We start from the raw sequence: 15,232 nt of genomic DNA on the forward strand, positions 1-15,232 counted from the left end.
GAGCCTCACTACTGAGCGCTTTGCCTTCCTCAAGAGATTGATGGACATTGGATGAGATGACGTCTTTTTCCTCATCCTACTGTACATGTATACATGTTGTACTATCTTTTATTTTCTCTCTCTCTCATTGGGACAAGTTCACCTTTAAGTGGGAGGTTGTTGTGGGTAAAGGCATCTCCGCCTAGCCGCCCGTGTATTACTACACTAATAGTACCCACCATTGCACACTGCAGGTGGCGAGCGCCTGTCATAGTCACTTCTTCTTTATTCTTTTAATGAATGTTTGAATAAAGGAAGGCCCGGCCACACATTGTGGTTGTTGGAGTTCCCCATTTATGGTCTCTCTCTTTCTTGCTCTTGCTTTCCCGCTATAGCTATCGCGTGTAAGCTTCGATCCTTCTCACCTTTCAAAGAAGGCCTCCTTTGTATTATTGAAAGATTTGTCCATCAAGTGCTTTGATGATGCTGGCTATAGGGACAGCCTCATTGTGTGACTAATGAACATTGCAGTGTTGGTAGTAGGAGAGGGTATGAGAGACTACATCTCTAAGGTTTAGAGTTTGTTTTTAAAAAAATCCTATTGTAGAAAGACCTACATCGAAGGCAATCACAAACGCCTTCATCAAGTGTATCCACGATGGATGTAGAGGGAGCTCACTGCTCAACTGCTAGATTCACGGACCGCTTATCCCTTCAAGCATTTCAAGCGAGCACCTATGGCTATCTCTCACCTAGCCAATGTGCCTTCGATGCTACCGAGGTGTAGTGAACTTACCTTGATGCCCAAATGAGTTGCCTCCTTCGTCAAGCACACCGGTAGCTCCACGATTCGTAATACAAGTTGAAGGATCCTCAAGCCTCCACCTCTAAGCTCCATCCTCCATAGCTGCATGCGAGAGAAGAGAAGAGAAGAGAAGAGAAGAGAAGAGAAAAGAAGAGAAGAGAAGAGAAGAAGAAGAAGAAGAAGAAGAAAAGAGGAGAAGATAGAGAGCTTCATCTCCAAGATCCCTCACCCTCATACACTCACTCCCTCACACTCCCTCTCTCAAGTACATACAAGCAAGCAAAGAGAAGAGAGGAAGAGAAGAAGATGAGTTTACTTTTGCCACACACCAAAGAACGAGCTTCTCTATTCACTTTTTGGCTTTTATACATGCCCTAAATCCCTTGGGCACCCATTCCTTTTTTACATGATAGGCCATTGTGGTAAGGTTTTATTTTCCATTTCCTTCCATTTGCCTTATCTCTTTACCTATGCCCATCTACCTTTTACAATTTGCACAAGAGGGAGCCTGGTGCTCTTTTACAATAGTTTTAGGGGTGTCTTGTATTTAAAAATGCATTTTTTCCTTTAACTTGATTTTTGAGACCACCCTTGGGCTTTTAGCTATTCTCCATCTTGCTTCTTCCATTGTATATGCATTCTTGACGAGTGCTAGTCCCATGGCAGTTGCGCGGCTTTGTAGATGAGAACTTGGTGCTTGGAAGGGTGGTTGTTACCGACGTGATGATGGGCCTTGTGTGGATGGGTACTGGGTGAGAAGCTTGGCAAATGATTGTGTTGTTGGAGGCCGAGGATATGTTGTGTAGATGGCAAGGCCTCCGATGTTGGTGGTTTGCAATATCCATCATTACTTGAAAGAGAAGAAGTGAGCTACCTAGGGGGTGTGCCTATCTTACCATGTGGTGCATTATACTCATGCGAGTGGAACTGGGGAAGTGGGACTTACTACAAGCAAGTGTCCCACACTTGAGGACCCAGTTTGTAGATAAGGGAGGTGTGGTGGGTGTGGCTTAGGGAGACACGTCTAACCGTAGGTGAGTGTGACCTTCCTAGGTATGTCCTGCCCTTGGTGTGTGTAGTAGGGAATCAAAAAGGCTAGGGGATTAGGGACAGAGCTAGCTGACTAAAGCCACCGAACACACCTAACTTGAGAACCCCTAGATGCAGTGCTTGTGGCCTATGTGAAGTGAGGTGGTCTAATTGCTTTGCTCATGAGGTGTTTCTCTTTCCTCTTCTTTTTTTTTTTTGAATTACATAGTCGTGACAAGAGCTAGTCTTCGTCATTTGAGTGGGGTGGAGATGGGGGCCTAAGAGATTTATTTAAGAATTGCCAACTCTGTAAGTACCCTTTGAGGTTTAGGTGGACTTGCAGAGTGGTACTAGAAAGAAATGGATGATTGCAACGGGTAAAGCGACTATCACTCATATCTTCTAAGAGGGAAAAGCAAAATGAAGGGAGAAGAGCAGCTCGCATCATCAACGAGTCATGGTGCAGTTGTCTATGGCATTGGGATCAAAATAGAGGTTTGGAAGGCTGTGTTCTTGTGGACTGGGATCTTGTCTAAGTAGTATTGTAAGTAGTCTAAGGTAATTACATGTAGTGATGAAAGCAAGGCTGGGACAAGAGGAGAATTCATCTACAAAGCGGACTATAGAGTCATACATATCTCTGGATGTGAAGACAAGGGCTTCTTCAGGTTTAGTAGAATTTGCATTGTAGATTATAGGGAAGTCGTATCGACCATGGACATTGGGGTCAAAATCCACTCCTACTCTTCGAGGGTATGGCATGAACATTGGGTTGTTTCACTCGAAGGGCAGGATGTTATAAAAAGTTATCCAAGTCTCCATATTCACATCACAGATGCACCTTCTCCATGTGGGTTGGCACTCATAGCTAGGCACAGATTTAGGCACTTCAAAAACTTTATTTTACTAAAAATCAACATCTTCTGTGCCCGATAGGGTGGGGTTCTGGTCTCTTTCAGCCAACCATTTATCCCCAAGTTTGCTTCCGATATTAATCACTTCTTCCACCACCTTGATTGGCAGAATCTTGCACAAGTTGGCGGGGAATTGGAAACTAAGATCGAAGGGGTTTCTAGTAGTTTCTTGTTGTTCCCAGATTATTAGGTCAGCATGGAAGCTTACTGGGAAGTTGTATTGGCTTGGTGGGATAGGTGCAGAAGCCAGTTTAACACTCAGTCTCCTCCATGCTTCCTCCACCATCTACTTCCTCTTTTCTCTAAGTGCAGCCTTTCTTTTTGCAGATGTGTCTGCTTGTTGTTGGTCTTCTAGCCATGGTGGTGAAGGAGGCTGTGGGACTAGTTCCTCTTCTTGAGGTCCCAACTCAAAGCTCGGTCTAGCCCCTTCTCCTTGCTGGTCTCCCTATGTTGTTGCCTTTGCAAGGAGGAACTTTGTATGCCCATCGAGTCTTGGAGCCTAAGAACCCATTTGCAAGTGCAAGTACAACCCATCCCTACCTCAAAGACCATTCGAAGAACACTGGAAATGTATACGGGATGTATGTCACACATGTATTGGTAGTGAATTGAATGTATGCTACTTGGGACTCTAGTTGAGTTTATCAAATCATTGCAGGCAGTCACAAGCTATGTATGGATGGTATGGTATGCTCTAGAGGTTATGTATATGCTACAATAAGTTGTCTAAGTCTTTTACATCATAACAAGGTCAAACAATATTGATTTGGACCAAGACAAACAGTGAGACAGGGTGTAGTCATTCCAAGACTACTCCAAAAAAAATATTAGAGCAAAAAGGAATTGGAGGAGTGAGCTAAAATCCTATAACTTGTCTCAAAGAGGGCTTTGTCTCCTTTGACTAGAGCTAGAAATCCCCTCAATAGGAGATCCCATTAGAGATTTACAACAACTTTTGTGTGTAGCGGTCTTGGTGGGGCAGGTTGCAATCCCCTTCTATACAGCCACAGTAAGTTGTTTACAGACAATTCTAAAATTTTTTTGTCATAAAACTTTTTATATAGGCTCATAGAGGATTCTCCCCTCTGTTTTGAATCAAAAAATTCCTCGATCAAAGTTCCCTAGCTAAAGAGATCTCAATTTTTGTGCCAGAGGGTCTGTTTGGATAGCACTCAATGTAGCAGGATAGAGAGGCAAAACAGAGGCCCAATAGGAGTTTCAACTTGAAATCACGGATTCTCAGTCATCAATGAATGACCCTAGCTCCATCCAAAAGGACCAGAGGAGATGTGTGAAGTGTTGCCCCCTAAATTGGACCGTTACTCTATGCTTAATAACACATTATGCCAACATGAGAATCATCATGTTGAGAGACATAGAGAGATGATGGCCACAATGACTAGGTTGATGGAGCAAATGACCACTCTCGTCTCAACATTGGTAGCCCCCTTGATGCAAGGAAAGGAGCATTGATCCAATCTTGAGGCCAACCAGTCCCCTACCTTGGAGACTGTATGTGGCCAGCAAGGCAACATTGGGACGTGAGGTATTCCCTTCAACACCTATGAGATGCATGAACCCTCAACAAGGCATGATGAGCCTATCCTCCCATCCCCCATTGCCAATCCATCCAACCCATCCTTGGGACAGTTTGCTACTAGAAATGGTAGCTACGTGCCTACCCAAAATCATGGACAACCCACTCCACAAGGTACTTGTGGACAACATGGGATGCATGGCACTTATGGATAGCAAGGCCCTAATGTTCAGTTTGGATAGCACATGATGTGTGGGCAGCATGCCCCACATGGTAATCATGGGCATCAAGGCCCTTGTGGACAATTTGGCTAGCATGGCCCTCGTGGACAGCATATGCTTGGGTAGCATGGACCACATGGAATGTATGGGCAGAAGGCACTAATGAGCAACATGACAAAATCGTTTTTACCAAGTTTAATGGACAATCCCCATCCTCAACTGACTTGGAAAAGTGGACCTCTAAGCTAGAGGCTTATTTTCACATCTACCAATGCATCGATGAGGCAAAAATCCTTTTCACCTCTCTTCATTTAGAGGGCTTTGCCCATACGTGGTGGCATAACAAAATCAACAATTCTACAATTTGGATGACTTTAAGATGCATATGGTGCAAGTATTTGTGTCCCTGGTACAAAAGGAACGATTGGCAAGAAAATGGTACCAACTTAATCAGCATAATCTCATCGTGTGGAAGTATACCAATCAATTCATGAGCTTGACAATGCATGTAGAGTATGTTAGTGATAATGCCAAGTTTCATAAGTATACTTATGGGCTAGAACCAAGCCTTTCAGTTGATGTAATGGCTCAAAAGCCCTCTAGCTTGTTTGAGGCCATAGAGTTGGCTGACGAATATGGTCAGAAGTACTGCAAGAGTGACAATTTATAGTCTAGTTTTGGATAGCAAACAACCCCTATCAGGCAGGGACAATATGGTGGGATTCATCCAACACTAACACACCTAGTGGAAGCCTCAAAATACCCACTTTTAATGCTAATAGAAAACAAGGTAGTTTTGGGACAGTAGCAACCAACCCAACAAGAGACACTAAGTATACTAAAAATAGACCATGCAATGCATCAGCCCCAAGTGGCCTAGAAATTTATCCCACCAAAAGTGGTTAAGAAAAGAAAAACTAAGGGTTTATGTTTCAAATGCAAGGACAAATATACAACCGACCATGCTTCTCAATGCCCTTATAAGATAGCCACTATCAAGTTTCATAGCATGTATGTCTTGGAAGATGATGAACATGAGGATGAGGACCCAAATGCTATATCTCCTATGCCCCATGTTGAAAATATTGATCATGAGGAGGACCTTGACCTGAGCAGATCTTTGACTCCCCGAACGGCTTTCCCTTTAACCCTAGTGGTTGTCTTCTTTATGAGATGGATGGGACTGATCATATGACAGCCCCACATCCCATTGCTTCTAATTGCTGCATATCTATGGATGCATGGACGGGCTCTAGAAGCCCACATACGAGGAAACATAAATGGTAAAGCATGCATTTGTTCTTGTTGATAGTAGTAGCATGCATAGCTTTGTAAACAAATCAACCCTTAACTATTTGAGATGCTTTCCCATAGAAATACGACAGCCTCGTAAGGTGCAGGTGGCTAATGGCAATGAGGAAATCAACACTCACATATGCTCTAAGGTACCACTCAGCTTGACTGCAAATTATGAGGCAATTGTGGACTTGATTACATTTGATATGAGACCCATTGATGTCATCGTAGGCTACGGGTAATTTTGCCAGGCTGAAATAATTGGGTAATTTTGCCATGGATTTCTCTAAGCTATACATGGAATTTTTTATGCATAGACAAGTTGTACACTTAGAGAAAATCAAGGATAATGCATATTTTCAACTAATTACAACAAAGCAACTTGGAGTTTAAGAGACACTCACAAATCATTATCTTGCATTTAAACAAGGATGTTTCATATCAGTCCACTAAATTGACCAAGGATGTAGCATTGAGAGATCTTTTAGATGAATATAAGAATGTCTTTCAGCCACCTATAGCTCTCCCACCAAAAAGGAAATTGGATCATCTTATTGACTTGGAACCCCACGCAAAACCAGTCAATAAGCCACCTTATAGGCTCTCTAAGTGTGAGTGTGAGGAAGTTGCTAAGCAAGTTTAAGAGCTCATTGAAATGGGGTTTATCAAACCCGGCTCCTCCCCCTATACATCTCCTGTCTTGTTGGTCAAGAAGAAGGATGGCTCCTTCAAGATGTGTATCGATTATTGTTACCTTAACAATATTATAGTCAAGCATAGGTACCCCATACCTAGAATTGACGTCTTGCTAGATGAGCTCAAGAGAGCCTGCTACTTCAAATACGCATGAGGGCGAGTGATGAAATCAAAACAACATTTAGGACTTGTATCACTTTCTTATCATGCCAATTGGGCTAACAAACGCCCCTGCCACTTTTCAAAGTCTTAATGGTATTTGATTGTTTGCCAAAGAAAGCAAATGTATTTTCATGTAGACTAAGGTTGAGTATTTGGGCCATATCGTGAATGAAAAGGGGATGCAAGTTGACCCCAAGATGGTGCCGTGTGTTCAAAATTGACCCACCCTCTATAATACTACCTCTTTAAGTGGCTTTCTTGGTCTCTCCTCCGTTTATCAAAGGTTTATTCACCATTATGCTACCATTGCAACACCATTAATAGATATGATAAAAAAAGAGGTTTTTTATGGGGATGCTCTGGCTTATCATAGCTTTCAACAATAGCTAAAGGAATTGCTTACTTCAGTCCCCCATTCTCATGTGTCCTGACTTTATAAAAGAATTCACTATATAGTGTGATACTAGTGGAAGGTATATTGGGGTTGTTTTGCTACAAGAATATGGTGTTATAGCATTTGAGAGCCACAAATTGAATGAAAAAGAGAGGACAATACATGTTTATGATCAAGACATGTCGATAGTCTTTCATGCTATTAAAAAGTGGCACCACTATCTATACATTAGTAGATTTGAGGTGAAAAGTGACCATCGAGTGCTCAAATACTTCTTGATATAGACTAATTTGACTCCTAAGCAAAGGTAGTGGGTGGCAACTTTGCAAAACTATGATTTTGAAATCACTTATGGGAAGGACAATGTGGTGGAGGATTCACTCTCCTGTATGTGGGCCTACAAAGTCTCATCAATTCACATAACTTCACAGTGATTGGATCGAGGAACTTCAGGAGGCCTACTTGCTTGATGTTGAATTTAGCCCTATCTTTCAAAATTTATAGCAAGGCACTATGAATGAGCACTCCCTATATTAGCTCAAAAATTGTCTCATCTGGGCATATGACTGGATTGTGATTCCCCACACCTTCTCCTTCACACAATAGATACTAGAAGAGATGCATTCTTCACTGATTATTGGTCACCTAGGGGTATTTAAAACCTATGATCACATCTCAAATAGCTTTTGGAGAGGCCTATGGAAAGATGTTAAGGACTTTGTGTCTCGATGTGTGCCTTATCAACAAAATAAGGATAGCAACCTTAAGCCGAGTGGATTATTGCAGCCATTGCTCATGCCCGAAGGCAAGTGGAACCACATTACCATGGATTTTATCATGGGTCTTCCCATGACCAAGAAGGGCTGGAATAGCATTTATGTGGTAGTTGACATGCTCACTAAAGCAACCCATTTTATCCCCACCAAGTCATAATTCACATTATCTCAAGTGGCTTGTCAATTTATGGAGCATGTATTGAAGTTGCATGGGTTACCACATGCCATAGTGCATGATCGGGACAACAAATTCATGAGCCATTTTTGGCAGATAGTTTTCACATCCATGGGAAAAAATTTGGCCTTATCTACAGCCTATCGCCCCTAGGTTAATGGTCAAACATAGCAGGTCAACAAGTGGCTTGAAACTTACTTGAGACATTTTTGTCACACAATGTTCAACATGGATGGGCTTCATGGAAGCACTTGGCTAAGCTTGCCTACAATAACTCCACTCATTCTAGCAGTAGAGTATCCCCCTTTGAGGCTTTATATGGATGTCGGGTTCCCCTCCCTATATAGTAATCTAAAGTGAAAAGCTCAACCCACAAGGGAAAGAGGAATTAGACCGCATGCATGCCTTGCTTCAGTAATGCAAAGTGAACCTTAAGAAGGCCCAAGACCACATGAAGCTCTATGCTAATGAAAGGAGGCGCTCTCTTGAGTTTCAAAAATGTGAGTTGGTACTTCTCAAGGTCCCCAAGTCTCGATATGACACACTCAAGAATGGCTCATGCAATAAGTTGACAGACCACTACTATGGGCCATACAAGATAGTTAAGAAAGTGGGTGACTTGGCTTACTATCTCTAACTCGCCCCCTCCACTAAGCTCCATGTCTTTCATATGAGCCAGTTTAAACCATTCATTGGAACCCCAAAAGACTATGTGGAGGAGTTGCCCCCCATGAATGAAGAGGGTCTTAATCAATGCATTCCTAAAGCAATTGTTGGGCAAAGAGAGAAACAACTTTGCACCCAATCAATCAGAGAGTACTTGATCAAATGGCAGAGTGTACCTTTAGAGGAAGCATCTTGGAGACGAGCACCCATTTTGGATGAAATTTTCCACCTCATGGATATTATTTTGGCTAAAAATTAACCATAGTTTGGCCCCATTTGTGGACTGTAGATTACTTCTGGACAACACACTATTTTATGTGCTTGTTTAAGTCCATAAAGACTTTTCCTCAACTTGCATGCTAGGTGTTCCCTACCCATTTCCACAAAGCCCGTAAGCTATTATATATAGATGCCCTCATATAGATCCATATATAGAAAACTGACATTAACATCCATCTAACACAAGTCCATATCTAAATGTGCAACAAAGGCTAGAGAAGATCTCATCAAAGTCAACTCCCTTGTGATGTTTAAAACCCTATACAAATCAAACATGCCTTATATGTTGGCTAAGGGTGACCAAGGGTGCTCTTTAGCTTATACACCCACTTGCATAGCAATACGTGTTTCCCATTAGGAAAGGAAACCAAATCCCAAGTGTCAACTACATAGCCCTCTCCCAAGAGGAACTATCACCTCTCTATATAGCCTTCCTATAATAAATAAGAGACTCATCAGAATCTATCACGGTCATAACGATCAAGAGGATGCCATGCTTTAGTAGAACATCATAAAGTTGGCTATGGAGCTAGTACATCCTATTTTCTATGTCCATCATCAACATGATCCTATACAGCAAGTGAATCTTAAGCCAGTGGTATATTAATAGCAACTGTAGGTTGTCTAACTCGAGCTAGTTGTATAATAACAGGAGAGTTCTAAAAAATCAACTTGCATACCTCAATCACTTACTCAAGTTGCCTATAAAATTTTAAAAGTGTATAGTTTTTAATTAAAATATAAAAAAATATGAGGTCAAAATTAAAACACTGGCCATGCTCAAGCATGCACTAAGACCTTTTTCCTCACTTATAAAATAATTGTGTGGGGTTCTCTACATGAATTTTAATCCAAAACGAGTTGTATTTCTTTCTATTTTGTTTCCTTCTAATTCATAAAGGAGTTATATTTCAAGGGAAGTTCTAACTACTTTGCGTATGACCTTTGAGTTGATCCCGAAAGCTATACCCATGTATTTTGCCTCTAATCATGTGCCAAGTGCCTCTGAGCTACATTGGCTTTTAATCAACCTCTGAGCCATGCACATGCACCTTTGAACCATGTTATACATCAGGTCCTTGAGCTTGTCGATAGACCATGTCATGACCTACCTCGTGTTGTATCTCTTTTACTTACGTATCTCCTTTCTTGAATCATTGTACGCGATTAGATACTACCTCTTCAAGGTAAGACCTTCCCTTTTCCTTTTTTCATATGTTTCATGTCATAGGTTTAGCTACCCATGACCCGAAGGGAGGGTTTGTTAGATTTATTCATCCCTATGTGTGAATACACATTATTGTGTGAAAGTGCATGCTTAGGTGTAAACACCTTTTACATTATCAATCTATCTTTCAATTTGTACTTGCAAGAGCTTTCTCTCTCTCTCTCTTTGTGCTCCATGGAGTTCCATCCACCATAGCCTTCTGGTCATGTATATGAGCTCCATACCCAACATATATATCATTTTTGCTACATGACTTGCTTTGTGATTTACATCTCTCACGAGAACTCCACATGATAAATCCTTCAAGACAACAAACACGTGGAATTTTGTGTGCAATCCCAAGCCACTAGTAGTCCAAGAATCTCCAAGTGCGAGTTGCTATCCAAAAATGATATCGAAACTAGAACTGTTCTATTTTGTATAAAATAGTGAATTGAAAACTATTCAAAATTAATCTATCATTATCAAATCTATAGTTCTTGTCACACTCGTTGTTTTGAGCCATATAACACCTCAATCCGGTATTGTATGCAAAAGTTATAGCCAAAATACAAAAGTGATGTTAAGCTACCATAGCTATCCATGACTTTTGCAACATGCTTTGTATCCACTCAAAATGGATAGAGTGGCTCCAAATTGAATTCTTGAAATGTATTTTTGTTTTTTCCATGTTGTGTATACTTTTGAGAGGAAGAAAATGAAAGAAAATGTTGATTTCTCCTCTTGAAAGGCTTCGATGTTGCTCAATCTCTTTGAGCATCCAAAATCTCTTTCTAAGAATCCAAAATCAAGCTATTTAACATCATTTCTTGCCATAAATGGCTACCGAAATCAATGCCAAAATGGGCTATTGCAAACCCAAATCAAGCTCAATGTCTCAGGCATGTGCTTGACTCAAATCTAGATCTCAGCTATGAGTACCTCTATCAATGTGTTGAGGATAGAAAGCATCAATGTCAAAGAAGAAACTTGAATCCTCACCCTTCATAATAAAGTGTCACTCCTCGCACTCCTTGCTCCAAGCATGAGCTCCTGCAAACACCAACATTGCCCTAATACTAGTTAAGAGGGAAGCAATGGTGGAATGTAAGGTAGAAGTTATGCATTTCAATGGCTTAACATGCTTATTTTGCTAGTTTAGGGTTCCCCTACGTGACCCGTCTATCACACTAATCCAACTAACTGCCAGACATCTTAGGAGGCTATGCGCTATGATTCGGGATCCATCAGAGTATGACACAATCTCTAGCTCGTATTCTCTCTCTTGATATTAGAGACATGGGAGTTGGAGGTTACTCTTTCTTCCAATAATTAAAGTTATTGCCATTCAACTTATTGATGCTAAAGATGGTACTATCTCTAGAGGCACTAAAAGCACATGCCATTATGACTACAAAATAAAGAGAGAATTGGATGTTATAATAACTATAGACAACCCCAAAACTAAGTAAAAAATGAACGCAATAGGAGGAAAACAACTCAACATATTGCTATCCACAAAGTATAAGCACTAGTGCACCTGAAGCAAGTGTATGCTCTCAGTAAAATAGCTCAAGATTGAATTTCAATAATACTGTCCATAAAATTCTAGTAAATGATAAGTCAACTACATGCAAATGTCTGAAATAAAGTACTTTCGGTATCATGGAAGTTTGGATAGCAACATGACTTATAATGCAACTAGTACTGTCCACGAAAGAGCATGCAGTTCCAAGTGCCAAATATTATCAGAGATTCCAAGAGTGAGAGTTACAGATGCATCCCAAGCACAAGGTAACCAAGTATATAAGTTAATTGTGCATAAGATATCTTCAAGCAATGGTGAGATCTACTAAATGGCAACCAACGCACTCCTCATGAACAGTGAAGCTCCATACATAATGAAGCATATATCCATGACTAACAACCTACCTAATAGGAGGAAGTATTAGATAACCAGATATTAAATAAAGATAAGCCCTCAATGATCAATCATTGCAAGGCGAGCTCTACATAAACCAATGAGCTGTATAAAGAGATCCCACATGCTCCAAAGGCCAAGCTCTACACAATAAAAATCGAAAGTATTCTAACTGGAGTATTGGAGACCAAAGCAAGATCAATGCATATGAATCATACTATCTAAAAGGCCAATGATACCACGCAATTCATATGAGAGCATATAAATGACATAAATTTCCAAGCCCATAAGGGGAAGATCACTAACCAATGTAACCTCTACCAAATGTGAATATAAAGGAGCTTAAAATCAAAGCTCAAAGCTCAAAGAAGAGCATCTCCAACATAACCAGTAGTCGTAAACATCTGTATGATCCAAGAACATTTCCAAGTGGCATAAAAGCATGTATTTCACTACCATTCAATACATATGCTTGTTGTCCACTATTTATGAATCTTCCAATGTGTCCAAGAAAAGTGAGCTCTAATCAATCCCCATAGAGCATCCCCAAGCATTAACACATTATCCTAGAATTAAACCTTCACTGAAGAAGCATCAAAGAAGCATAAACATTCAAAAGTTTAATGCCCCAAACTATAAATAACAAATCTATCCACAACTATCAATTAATATCTAATGATCTCACCCCAAATAGTACCCAAGACAAAGTCCAAGGTGCTAGGGATAATGGCCAATGGCTAAGCAAGGAGTAGGAGTGCCGAGAGCAAGAGACTGATGTTGTGTGTGTAGGGACATTCCCTTTAATTACATTGCAATTTTGGGCTACTATCATGAGGCCTACCCTACTACTTATAATCTTCCAAGATCACTTGCCAATGCATAAATGCCTTCTTGGAGCTAAAGAAGAAGGTGGAGAAGGTGGAGAGCTAATGCATATCTCAAAATGACGAAGAAATGGGCTAATGCATATTTCAAATTGATGAAGAAATGGCTATCATGGAAGCTTGGTTGAAGCTCTCTCTCTTGGCTACATTTGGGTACTTCAGCTATCTTCTTCATGCATCACTTGCCTCATTCTTTAAAAAATTAAGTTTTTTTTTTGAAAAATTTACAATTCATTTGACATAAAACTCTATTTTTGGCAAATACTTGCTATACTTAAGAGCCAATCCCCAAGCATGTCAATTGACCTATGTAGGGCGCTAGCTGTAAGCAAAGCACAATGACCACACACTTGCAAAAAAATGGTGGACCCGCCACATGGCAAGTCATCAAAGAAGAGTGAATCCATTAATGGTGAAGAGAGAATACATTATCTCAACCAACACAATCATACCACATAAGAATAGTTGCACCAAGTAAACGATGTACCCTCATTTTGAGGGTATTGCATTAATTTCTAGAAGTTTCATTTTTCATGGAGATGAAGGCAAGTAAGAGTTAGGCCATTGCAAGCCAATGGACTTCCACAAGTCGCCAAAGTAAATAATTATTCATGTGGTCTTGAGCTTCTCGACTTTGAAACCAAAAATAAGGTAATTGGTGAGGTTTATAAAGTACCTCCAAAAAGAGAGATATTTAGGCCAAAGCAACATGCAAGTTGATTTGACTTGCCAAAGTTGTCATGGTTGAAGTCAAGATCATGTGGAAGGGTAACAATAACTCACACTACGAAAAAATCAACACTCTAGCCAATTGAGCTAGTACCACTGAAATTAGAGATACATTATAAACCAGTTGGTCTACATTACATGGCACAAGACTATTGGCAGTACGAGATCTCTCTCTCTTTGCCACATGTCTTTCTCTTCTCCATTGAATCTCCAATCAGAGTGTGTGATTCCCTACTATCAGTGAAGGGTTTGTCCTTCACCATGATGGTCCCACCTTAGTGTCGACTTGCATGGGGTTGCTGCACCCAAGTTGTTGTCTCTCCTTTGCATAGATCAATAGACCTATGTGGGGCACATCTCTTATACGTTGCCACAAGTTATGCGATGTGGCGATCGATAGTAGGTCATGCAATCCTCTATCTCCTCCACTTGTCTCGTCTATCCCTTTTTCTCTCATTTGCATGGATCATTGGAGCAGGCTCCACCCACAGTGCACTTGTGCGTGGAAGCAAAGCTTGAGGGACTGAGCTCAATCCCTTACACAAGTCACTCGGCCTGCGCGGGGACGGGCTCTAAAACACTCAACCTGCAAGGGGACAGGCTCTAAATCTATCGGAGTGTCGCACTCTTAGAACTTTGACTCACACGACCTGCCCGAGTGGAATGGATCTGCGCATGGCCGGAGTCTAAAAGGCAAGGCATTAAGGACCGTTCTGAAGTCGGACTGCACGTGTCCTTAGCCGGATTGCCGTTGTCCTATAGTCGGATTCGCCGTTTGCCCCGGAAGATTCTTAAATGAATTCACTCTTTGCTCTGGTAGAGAGAGAGAGAGAGAGAGAGAGAGACGCCATGACAGCTCCTCGCCATAGGCGTCAATCTGCCAAGGATGCAAACACTTCCTCGCCACAGGATGAATCCTCCTCCTCGCCAGCCCTCCCCTCTCATGCGGACAGGCGGAGCTCAAAGGATGCCGCGCTGCTGTGGACGGCGCTGCTTCTGGTGATAATGCAGGCCTCCTATTTCGTGTACTATTTCCAGTGCCTCAAGCTTCCCAGCCCGGTGCCGGCTGCCCAGGCCGGCAAGCGAGGTTTCTCGGAAGAGCGCGCCTACCAGCACGTCAGATTCCTCTCCAACCTAGGTCCCCACCCTGTTGGATCAGATGCTCTGGACGCAGCCATCGAGGTGCCATTTGCTGTGCTTTGTCGTTTGATTCGTTTTCCATCAATCCGTTTCATCCGTGTAATGATCAATGAACAACTAGGATGTATACAGTAAGCAACAACTTGCCATAGACGGTATTATTGTGGTGATGATTAATGATGGTATCTGAATTGGCTGTAACTCTATAATTGCATTACGATGATTTTCCACGTGTAAGCATGCATGTGGCAGACACACATGCACACAAGCCCACGCATTGACACACACACAATTAGTTTTTTTCAGGTGATAAAAACCATTTAAATTTGTTTTAAAAGGGAAAGGCTCAATTTGAGGCCATGCAACGTAGAATCCCTAGGTAATTTCAATGCCAACCAAACCTAGAGCACACACACACACCC

At 41.4% G+C, this 15,232-nt stretch overlaps 1 protein-coding gene across 2 annotated transcripts in view; it reads left to right on the forward strand.

The window, feature by feature from the left end:
* The first annotated feature begins 14,347 nt into the window (after positions 1–14,347).
* The window catches only part of LOC148030403 (Zn-dependent exopeptidases superfamily protein), a 117,792-nt gene continuing 116,907 nt past the window's right edge, over positions 14,348–15,232 (forward strand). For both annotated transcript variants that reach the window (XM_087686727.1, XM_087686726.1), the window contains exon 1: positions 14,348–14,852. In XM_087686727.1, coding sequence (XP_087542853.1) covers positions 14,466–14,852 — 387 coding nt within the window. In that variant the 5' untranslated portion in view covers positions 14,348–14,465. The remainder of the gene's footprint in view (positions 14,853–15,232) is intronic.

The sequence above is a fragment of the Lygodium microphyllum genome, chromosome 10, assembly GCF_053477565.2.
Source record: "Lygodium microphyllum isolate KBCC chromosome 10, Lygodium_microphyllum_v1.1.10, whole genome shotgun sequence".
In the NCBI taxonomy this organism is placed as follows: domain Eukaryota; kingdom Viridiplantae; phylum Streptophyta; class Polypodiopsida; order Schizaeales; family Lygodiaceae; genus Lygodium; species Lygodium microphyllum.